The sequence below is a fragment of the Phyllopteryx taeniolatus genome, chromosome 10 (assembly GCF_024500385.1).
Source record: "Phyllopteryx taeniolatus isolate TA_2022b chromosome 10, UOR_Ptae_1.2, whole genome shotgun sequence".
NCBI lineage: Eukaryota > Metazoa > Chordata > Actinopteri > Syngnathiformes > Syngnathidae > Phyllopteryx > Phyllopteryx taeniolatus.
The window spans coordinates 24,395,311-24,405,459 of record NC_084511.1 but is presented as its reverse complement, the minus strand read 5'-3'; the positions used below and the strand labels follow the sequence as shown (position 1 = coordinate 24,405,459).

The window sequence follows — 10,149 nt, the reverse complement described above, 5'->3', positions numbered from 1 at the left end:
TACCTCGTGTATTCTTCACACTTGTCCCTCACTCATCGCTTCCTCACTGTTACGTTTTTGTGAAAATGTCATTTTGTCTATTAGCGCAAACCTTAAACTGTACTAACTCTAAACCAATGTCATGGCCTGGGCTGGCATGGCTTCTTCTTCTCCTTCAATAATCTTTATTGATGAACAACATGACGTCAACAGCCAAATAAACTCGAGAGAAGAAGTCAACAGAAACATTTTGTCCGCCAGATTAAAGAAATATGCAACCAAACTTTGATCCTTCAACATGCAGCAAGACCTAAACCACAATGACAAAACAAAAGAGATCATCGGGGGGAGAGGTGGAAGATTTGAGACTGGCTAAGTCATTCTCCTGACTTAAACCATATAGAGCATGCCTATTCGCAGCTGAAGAGGAGCCCGAAGGGTCAGTAGGTCATCGGCTTGATGTAGTTATTGCAAGAAAGGATTTTTTTTAAACTAAATATCAACTTTTATACACTAAACTATTTGAAGTCTGTCGAATCCAATCCTTTTACCCAGCTAAAAATGTCGCGCCTTGTTACAACCAATGCTATCATTGCGTATCCAATCCAGATGTCCATCCATCCATCCATTTTCTGAGCCGCTTATCCTCACAAGGGTCGCGGGCCTGCTGGAGCCTATCCCAGCTATCATCGGGGAGGAGGCGGGGTACACCCTGCACTGGTTGCCAGCCAATCGCAGGGCACACACAAACAAACAACCATTCGCACTCACATTCACGCCTACGGGCAATTGAGAGTGTCCAATGAATGCATGTTTTTGGGATGTGGGAGGAAACCGCAGTGCCCGGAGAAAACCCACGCAGGCACGGGGAGAACATGCAAACTCCACACAGGCGGGGCTGGGAGTTGAACCCCAGTCCTCAGAACTGTGAGGCAGATGTGCTAACCAGTAGGGCACCGTGCCGCCTGTTTCATGTTCATTTTTCAAATGTCAAACAATTTTTGGGGGGGGTCAAAAACTTCCTTTTAAAGGGGAGTGCAAACATGCTAATGCTAAAACTGTATATCCAAATGTTCTGAACTTTTACATCCGAAAGACAAAAAAAAAAAAAAGTTATTTTCCTGATTAAAGTTAAACAAAAACACACAATTGAAAAACGCTTTTGTTCGATAATGATATGTAGTACGTAACAAGGCATACATTTCCTGTTTATTGCGCATTGCATCTGCAATTTTGAATTTAAAATACTGTATATGAAGGGTATTTGCTCCCCAAATTACTACATTGTTCCATCAGGCTTGTGTTTTAACTGTATCAATAACATTTTAAAACATATCAAAATAAAACTTGGGATACTCCAATTTCAATGCTAATTTTCATCCAAAGTACGTTTTGGATTTGGTCAAAACATTAAAAACCAGATCATGTTTTTATGATGTGCAGTATAGCCACTGTATAACCAAAATGCAATATGGAATTTAAAAAATAATAATAATAAAGATCACATGAATCCATTTCAGTACATATACTTCATGGTTTATTCGTTAAGTGATGTATTTCATTTGGCAGAGAAATACTGTGTAGCAAACAAATGTTATTTGTGCTATATTTTATACATGCAGTATAGAGTTCATCAAGAAGATTCACTGTGAGAACGTAAAGCCAACACACTGGAAAGTTTTGGAGGCCGTGTTTCTACTGGTTTGTGCCGACACAGGAAACGGCCAATCAGATGCTTGTGAAATAGTCTCCTCCCCTTTGGTGTGGTTCGATTCAAGCCAATAAAACGTATGATGCTGTCTTGATGGACTGCTGCTCACTTGCTGAAACGGCTACAAAATGCGGACGGCGCTTCATCTGCTGCTCCTGCTCATCCCAAATGGAGGCGAGTCCATGATCAGGGAAAATGGAGTCATGTTCATGTTGTCCATCACTTTTGTTAACATCTCTTCTTTGTTCTTCATTCTGCTCAGGATGCACAGCTGGTCCCACCTTTACGACAAAGACCGTTGCAGTTGGACAAAATGTCTCTATGGATTGTCCCCGGGACGAATCCAGATTTCAGGCTCATCTTTTTTGGATCCGACTTGTTTCTGTAAGCTTTCCTGAACGTTTAGCTCAGACGACAGCCTTCGATATGACGGAACCTCATCTTGGGCCATCAAACAGTGGACGTCGCATCACAGCCAAAAAAGAGCCAGGAATGTTTGTTCTGCAAATTGATCAAGTGCAGAAAAGTGACATGGGCGTCTACTACTGTTTCAATTCGACAACATGGGGTTATAACGTGACATTTGTTCAGGGAATATTTCTGCAGGTCAAAGGTAAATATGTCGATATTTCATTTGGCTTTGAGAGAACAATGAAAGACAGAAATTTGCCATACATTAGTAATATTTCAATATACAGTACAGGGTATTTTAATATTTATGTTCACTGATAATTAATTAGTTTACTTGTCCAATATGTTCCCAAACTTTTGATTGAGCCAAGGCACATATTTTACATTTGAAAAAAAAAACCTCATGGCACATCGCCCAACAATAATGTCACAAAAATTAAAAATGTATATACGTACCGGATTTATTATGATCCATGAGCAAACTTGTTACTCGATTTACTCGCACATAAAATCGATTTTCTCAGTTGAAATGCCATTCACTCAATTTCCCAGCGCTCTGAAAGACTTAAAAGTGAATTTCCGTTTCAGATTTCCCAGAAACAGAACCGTCTGTCTCTCTGGACTTGCGGTCTGATGCGGGCCCACCGGGATCACCTGTGACCTTACGGTGCTCGGTCGTCTCCCACCCGGGGAATAAAATGTGTACTGATGGACACGTTTACTGGTTCAGAGCTGGAACAGATGCCGCGCATCCCAGCTTCGTTTCCACTCATAAACAATGCGGAGAGATCAAAGGTGGCTCGATGCGGAAATGCGATCACGTTTTCTCAACGGACGTCACCTCCTCCGATGCCGGAACTTACTTCTGTGCTGTGGACACGTGTGGGGAGATTTTCATGAGATCCGCAAAAATAGCCATCATTGAAGGTACATATTTCATCTTCAATATTCCAAACTGTGTTTCAAAAAGTGCAAACCCCTTGAATGACAGTAAATGTTTTTTTTTTTTTTTATTTTATTTTTTTTTATCATCACGCTCCAGTGTCCAGCACGAGTGATTTACCAAAGTCCGTTATTTTCATCTTGGGTGCTGCTTCGGCCTTAATCTTCATCCTGTCAGCCTTCCTCATATTCAAGATCAAGACAAAAAGATGTTTTTGCTGCAAAGGTAAGAGAAAGTGCACATGATATGATATGGAAAACTCTGCGGAAATCAAGGTTCAACTGCAGAAACCGTCAAGCGCCATCCGCATTTTGCTGCTGCTACCATCATCTGATTTGTAAGCTTCTTCTCTTCTTCTTTTCCTTTCGGCTTGTCCCGTTAGGGGTCGCCACAGCGTGTCATCCTTTTCCATGAGAGCCTATCTCCTGCATCCTCCTCTCGAACACCAACTGCCATCATGTCTTCCCTCACGACATCCATCAACCTTCTCTTTGGTCTTCCTCTAGCTCTCTTGCCTGGCAGCTCCATCCTCATCATCCTTCTACCAATATACTCACTCTCTCTCCTCTGGACGTGTCCAAACCATTGAAGTCTGCTCTCTCTAACTTTGTCTCCAAAACATCGAACCTTGGCTGTCCCTCTGATGAGCTCATTTCTAATTTTATCCAACCTGGTCACTCCGAGAGCGAACCTCAACATCTTCATTTCCGCCACCTCCAGCTCTGCTTCCTGTTGTCTCTTCAGTGCCACTGTCTCTAATCCGTACATCATGGCTGGCCTCACCACTGTTTTATAAACTTTGCCCTTCATCCTAGCAGAGACTCTTCTGTCACATAACACACCTGACACCTTCCTCCACCCGTTCCAACCTGCTTGGACCCGTTTCTTCACTTCCTGACCACACTCACCATTGCTCTGGACGGTTGACCCCAAGTATTTAAAGTCCCCTACCCTTGCCATCTCTTCTCCCTGTAGCCTCATTCTTCCCCCACCACCCCTCTCATTCATGCACATATATTCTGTTTTACTTCGGCTAATCTTCATTCCTCTTCTTTCCAGTGCATGCCTCCATCTTTCTAACTGTTCCTCCAGCTGCTCCCTGCTTTCACTGCAGATCACAATGTCATCTGCAAACATCATGGTCCACGGGGATTCCAGTCTAACCTCATCTGTCAGCCTATCCATCACCACTGCAAAAAGGAAGGGGCTCAGGGCTGATCCCTGATGCAGTCCCACGTCCACCTTAAATTCTTCTGTCACACCGACAGCACACCTCACCGCTGTTCTGCTGCCCTCGTACATGTCCTGTATTATTCTAACATACTTCTCTGCCACTCCAGACTTCCGCATGCAGTACCACAGTTCCTCTCTGGGTACTCTGTCATAGGCTTTCTCTAGATCTACAAAGACACAATGTAGCTCCTTCTGACCTTCTCTGTACTTTTCCATCAACATCCTCAAGGCAAATAATGCATCTGTGGTACTCTTTCTAGGCATGAAACCATACTGTTGCTCGCAAATACTCACTTCTGTCCTGAGTCTAGCCTCCACTACTCTTTCCCATAACTTCATTGTGTGGCTCATCAACTTTATTCCTCTATAGCTGCCACAGCTCTGCACATCACCTTTGTTCTTAAAAATGGGCACCAGTACACTTTTCCTCCATTCCTCAGGCATCTTCTCACGCACTAGAATTCTATTGAACAAGCTGGTCAAAAACTCCACAGCCACCTCTCCTAGATGCTTCCATACCTCCACAGGAATGTCATCAGGACCAACTGCCTTTCCATTTTTCATTCTCTTTAATGCCTTTCTAACTTCCCCCTTACTAATCATTGCCACTTCCTGGTCCACCACACTTGCCTCTTCTACTCTCCCTTCTCTATCATTTTCCTCATTCATCAACTCCTCGTAGTATTCTTTCCATCTACCTAGCACACTGCTGGCACCAGTCAACATATTTCCATCTCTATCCTTAATCACCCTAACCTGCTGCACATCCTTCCCATCTCTATCCCTCTGTCTGGCCAGCCTGTATAGATCCTTTTCTCCTTCTTTAGTGTCCAACCTGCCATACATGTCATCATATGCCTCTTGTTTTTCCTTTGCCACCTCTACCTTTGCCCTGTGTCGCATCTCAATGTATTCCTTTCGCCTCTCCTCGGTCCTCTCAGTGTCCCACTTCTTCTTAGCTAACCGTTTTCCTTGTATGATTTCCTGTACTGTGAGGTTCCACCACCAAGTCTCCTTCTCTCCTTTCCTGCCAGAAGATACACCTAGTACTCTCCTGCCTGCTTCTCTGATCACCTTGGCTGCAGTGGTCCAGTCTTCTGGAAGCTCTTCCCGTCCACCGAGAGCCTGTCTCACCTCTTCCCGAAAAGCTGCACAACACTCGTCCTGTCTCAGCTTCCACCACATGGTTCTCTTCTCTGCCTTTGTCTTCCTAATTTTCCTCCCCACCACCAGAGTCATCTTACAAACCACCATCCTATGCTGTCTAGCCACACTCTCCCCTACCACTACCTTACAGTTGGTAACCTCCTTCAGATTACATCGTCTGCACAAGATGTAATCCACCTGTGTGCTTCTACCTCCGCTCTTGTAGGTCACCCTATGTTCGTGCCTCTTCTGGAAAAAAGTGTTCACTACAGCCATTTGCATCCTTGTTGCAAAGTCTACCACCATCTGTCCCTCCAAGTTCCTTTCCTGGATACCGTACTTACCCATCACTTCTTCATCACCCTTATTACCTTCACCAACATGTCCATTACAATCTGCACCAATTACGACTCTCTCTCTGTCTGGGATGCTCAGAACTACATCATCTAGCTCCTTCCAGAATTTCTCTTTCACCTCTAGGTCACATCCTACCTGTGGGGCATAGCCACTAATCACATTACACATAACACCCTCAATTTCAAATTTCAGCCTCATCACTCGATCTGATACTCTTTTCACCTCCAAGACATTCTTAGCCAACTCTTCTTTTAAAATAACCCCGACTCCATTTCTCTTCCCATCTACACCATGGTAAAATAATTTAAACCCTGCCCCTAAACTTCTAGCCTTACTGCCTTTCCACCTGGTCTCCTGGACACACAATATATCAACCTTTCTCCTAATCATCATGTCAACCAACTCCCGAGATTTTCCTGTCATAGTCCCAACATTCAAAGTCCCCACATTCAGTTCTAGGCTCTGTGTTTTCCTCTTCTCTTTCTGCCGAAGAACCCGCTTTCCACCTCTTCTTCTTCTTCTTCTTTGACTTCGACTTCGACCCACAGTAGCTGAATTTCCAACAGCGCCCTGCAGGTTGACGGCGCCGGTGGCGGACGTTGTTAACCCGGGCCACGACCGATCCGGTATGGAATTCTTTGGATGAACGCTCATATTTGTTTGGCAAGGTTTTAAGCCGGATGCCCTTCCTGACGCAACCCTCTGCATTTATCCGGGCTTGGGACCAGCCTACAGTTTGCACTGACTTGTGCCCCCCATAGGGCTGCAAGCTTAATATTTATTAATGTCAATACCCGAAATAAAAATGATTAGCTTTGACCAGAAACAAAGAAAAAAAACATTTTATTCTATTTAGGAAAAATGGAGGTTTCTGCTTTTGTATTTGAACTCTTCACATTAGTCATCATAAGTACCGGTAGGTCTTCCTGCCAAGGGTTCTCAAATTTTTCCAAAGACCTCCTCATAATTCTTATGGAAATTAAGCAAACAATGTATGTGTGCATGTACAATTTGTAACCCTCAATGCTAAAAGAATTCAAATGTAATGTCCTGCAAATCAAGTCATTTTTTGTAAAAATTGTTTTTCAACGACAAAGAAGTAATACTGTATTACAATGGAATAAAAGGACTTAGTTCATGTTGGGATGCCAGAGTCATTGTGATGACCTGTCACAATGATATCAAAGCTTTAAATTGACCCGAGCTAATGTCGGGAGAAGAAATAGTTTCATTATGTTTGTTTAATTTGCAAGACACTTTTTATAAGACTAATTTGATTTCAAGTTATTTTGTGGAAGCTCAAAAGATGTGGCTTGTCGACCCCCATTTGACGCTCATTACTTTACGTATTTTCTTTCCTTCAGCTTGTCCGCAAAGCCATGACGAAAGGCCCAATGGTGTGCAGCAGGTCAGTCGAAAAAGATCTGCGCACGTTTGCTCCCTTTTCACCTTCTCCTGGTGACACCCGTGAATTTGTTTTCTCAGAGAGACGAGGACGCTGTGGTTTATTCCTTGCCGACCATCGTCACCAGGAAACGCGGCAAAACTGGTCAGACCAATGCGAGACCCACCGAGGAATTTAGCACGTACACCGACGTCTGCCTCCGTAACTGAATCCTTAAGACGCAAAATTAATACAATGATCATTTCCTTTAGCATCCCAGCCTAGTGTGTTGAGACCTTTGATTTACTCTGATTTCAAAAGTACTGTTGGACAGTGCAAAACATATTTAGGAGCTCAATGACTTCTCTCGGCGGCACGGTGGGCGACTGGTTAGAGCGTCAGCCTCACAGTTCTGAGGACCCGGGTTCAATCCCCGGCCCCGCCTGTGTGGAGTTTGCATGTTCTCCCCGTGTCTACGTGGGTTTTCTCCGGGCACTCCGGTTTCCTCCCACATCCCAAAAACATGCATGCATTGGAGACTCTAAATTGCCCGTAGGCATGACTGTTAGTGCGAATGGTTGTTTGTTTGTATGTGCCCTGCGATTGGCTGGCAACCAGTTCAGGGTGTACCGCGCCTCCTGCCCGATGACAGCTGTTAGTTTGTGTGATTTTGAACCCTATAAGCAATGGATATTTCAACACAACTGGTGAAGCAAAACATATAGACAGACAATATCACTATTCTCACAGCCATATATAATTTATCCTCGATAAAAAATTATAATAATAATGTCGCAATTTACTGAATCACTGAGAATAGTGACAATGAGCCACTCTATTCTTTGCTCTTGTGGCCAAGGCAGGCTATTAAATATCAGGTCAACTTTTCGTTACAAAACAGCATTAAATGTACTATTTTCAATTTTTTATGTGATGTTATTTAGGTCTCAAGCACATGTTTCAGTATTATTAAGAGTACAAGCTGTACGAACCCATTGAGGGTTCTTTGCATTAACCAGGTCAATTCTAAAGAGATCACTGGTGAATAAATTGGAACGTGGACATCAAATTAGATTGATAGATGATAGATAGATAACGATGTCAACAAAAATTGATTGTTAAGAGTTCAATGTCAGAGCTAATATGTAGCCATTTTCCATGGTTTTCTTGATAATAACCAAAATCACCGGGAATACAATTAAGCATGTCAAATAGAATAAAGTATTATGGAACCAGCTGCATTTTTGTCGTGTTCATTGTATTCTTCAGGTAATACACCTTTAGTGGTACCAAGCATTCAAATGAACAAAACACTGAAGAAACAAGGGCGGTCAAATAATTTATTGCACGGCTGTATTTTTTGGGGAATGTGGGAGGAAGCTGGAGAAAGCACAGACACATATACACACGGCTACCGGTACTTGTTTACTCAAACACTTCAGGCCTCCTGCCACAAATGCTGCATGGAAAGTCGAAGCCTTGTTGTGGGTGAAAGGAAGAACAAAAAAAGGTGTGACCTGAGATGTTATCTTCTTCCTGTCCAAGTGATTCTTCAACTTGAAGCAAGGCTGAACACTGCCGTTTCACTGTAACTGAAATAAGCATACACCATTGTTAAAATCAAAAGAGCACTACATATTTATTTTATGACGTCTTCTTTATTGTTTGCAGCATTAACATCAGCATATACATGTTGAAAATAAACACAAAGCAAGCAATAGATTTGCCATCGGTTTTTATGTAGAGCCCTCGCACATGTGGAGCTTGCACTGCATTACAATTTGCTGATGCGACCTCGATGGAGGTGAGCCATAAACGAAAAATTCTATTCATCAATCATTGAAATATTTGAAAATGATTGTCGTATGTCACTTATTATTTTTTACTACAGCAACATTTTCAAAACTATTCATCAGTATCATCAGATTTACAGTGACTACCCGTATAATATAGTTTTTTGTCACAAGTTGATGTTTTTGTGGGGGCGAAGGGCGGAGCCAAAAACTTGACTTGACTTGGGAAACTTGACTAAACACACACAGAGTGAAAGAAACTCGGGGGCTAAATACAAGCAAACTGTCGAGACAACGAGGCACGTACAGGCAAGGCACGAGTGGCTGGAGGGAACTGATTGGTAGACACAAGGAACAGGGCTGACGAGAACAGTTGGAAGTCTAACGAATAGACACGGGAAATGTGACAAAACATGAAAGTCAACTAAATCTCATCAAAACAAAGTCAACAAAAATGCAGCTCATGACATGTTCTAATCATTAGATCTAAGTAAATATTTTGGAGGATTATTGTAATAACCTTTCTTTTCCGATTGATTTAGAGAAATCAAATGGTTGTGCAGTGTGAAGGTAGTTCAGCCTTAAAAATCAGAAGAAATCAAAGAAAAAAGCAAACAAAAAAAGCCGGGTTTCTAAAGGTTAGAAGCCTAGCATATTACAGACCACATAAAACATTTTTTTTTTTTTAAAAAGCAGGTGATCTGGGGTCACCATGGCAACGACAGAGCTCATCATCTCCTGAGCCAATGCACCAAATGTTAATGTTTTTATGCTATGCTATTCTAAGCTCAGTTGTCACATACGACTGCTTTAAACTGCAGCCGTCGTCCCAAAGTTTGCTAAGTGCGCCTTTGAATATAAAAAAAAAATAATAATAGTTGGTGTGTTCAGAATACTAATTGCTGCTGCGACCCAGTGTTGGAAGGAGGCAACAACGGGGTCACACAACTCTGCCTTCGGAATCTCCTGTAGCGTAATGTTAACGCACAATGCAAAACGCCAGAGACGGGCTAACGAAACTTGCATCTATGTAGCGGTAGTTGAAACACCGTGGGCAACGGATATTTGAACACAGACGGTTAAGCAACACATTTAGACAGAGAATGTAACAAGACTCACAGGCTTAGTTTCTTTATCCTCTGCAGAAAACGACTATTATTACTGGAGCTTACCGAGGCAGTTGTGAAATTCT

At 42.6% G+C, this 10,149-nt stretch overlaps 1 protein-coding gene across 1 annotated transcript; it reads left to right on the top strand.

Annotated features, from left to right (window-relative positions):
* Positions 1-1,674: 1,674 nt before the first annotated feature.
* Positions 1,675-8,873, top strand: LOC133485141 (uncharacterized). Its single transcript, XM_061788525.1, has 6 exons — positions 1,675-1,864; positions 1,953-2,303; positions 2,690-3,028; positions 3,144-3,269; positions 7,145-7,188; positions 7,266-8,873. Exons 1-6 carry the CDS (start codon positions 1,819-1,821, stop codon positions 7,392-7,394), a joined length of 1,035 nt encoding a protein of 344 aa, XP_061644509.1. The 5' UTR covers positions 1,675-1,818; the 3' UTR covers positions 7,395-8,873.
* Positions 8,874-10,149: the final 1,276 nt, after the last annotated feature.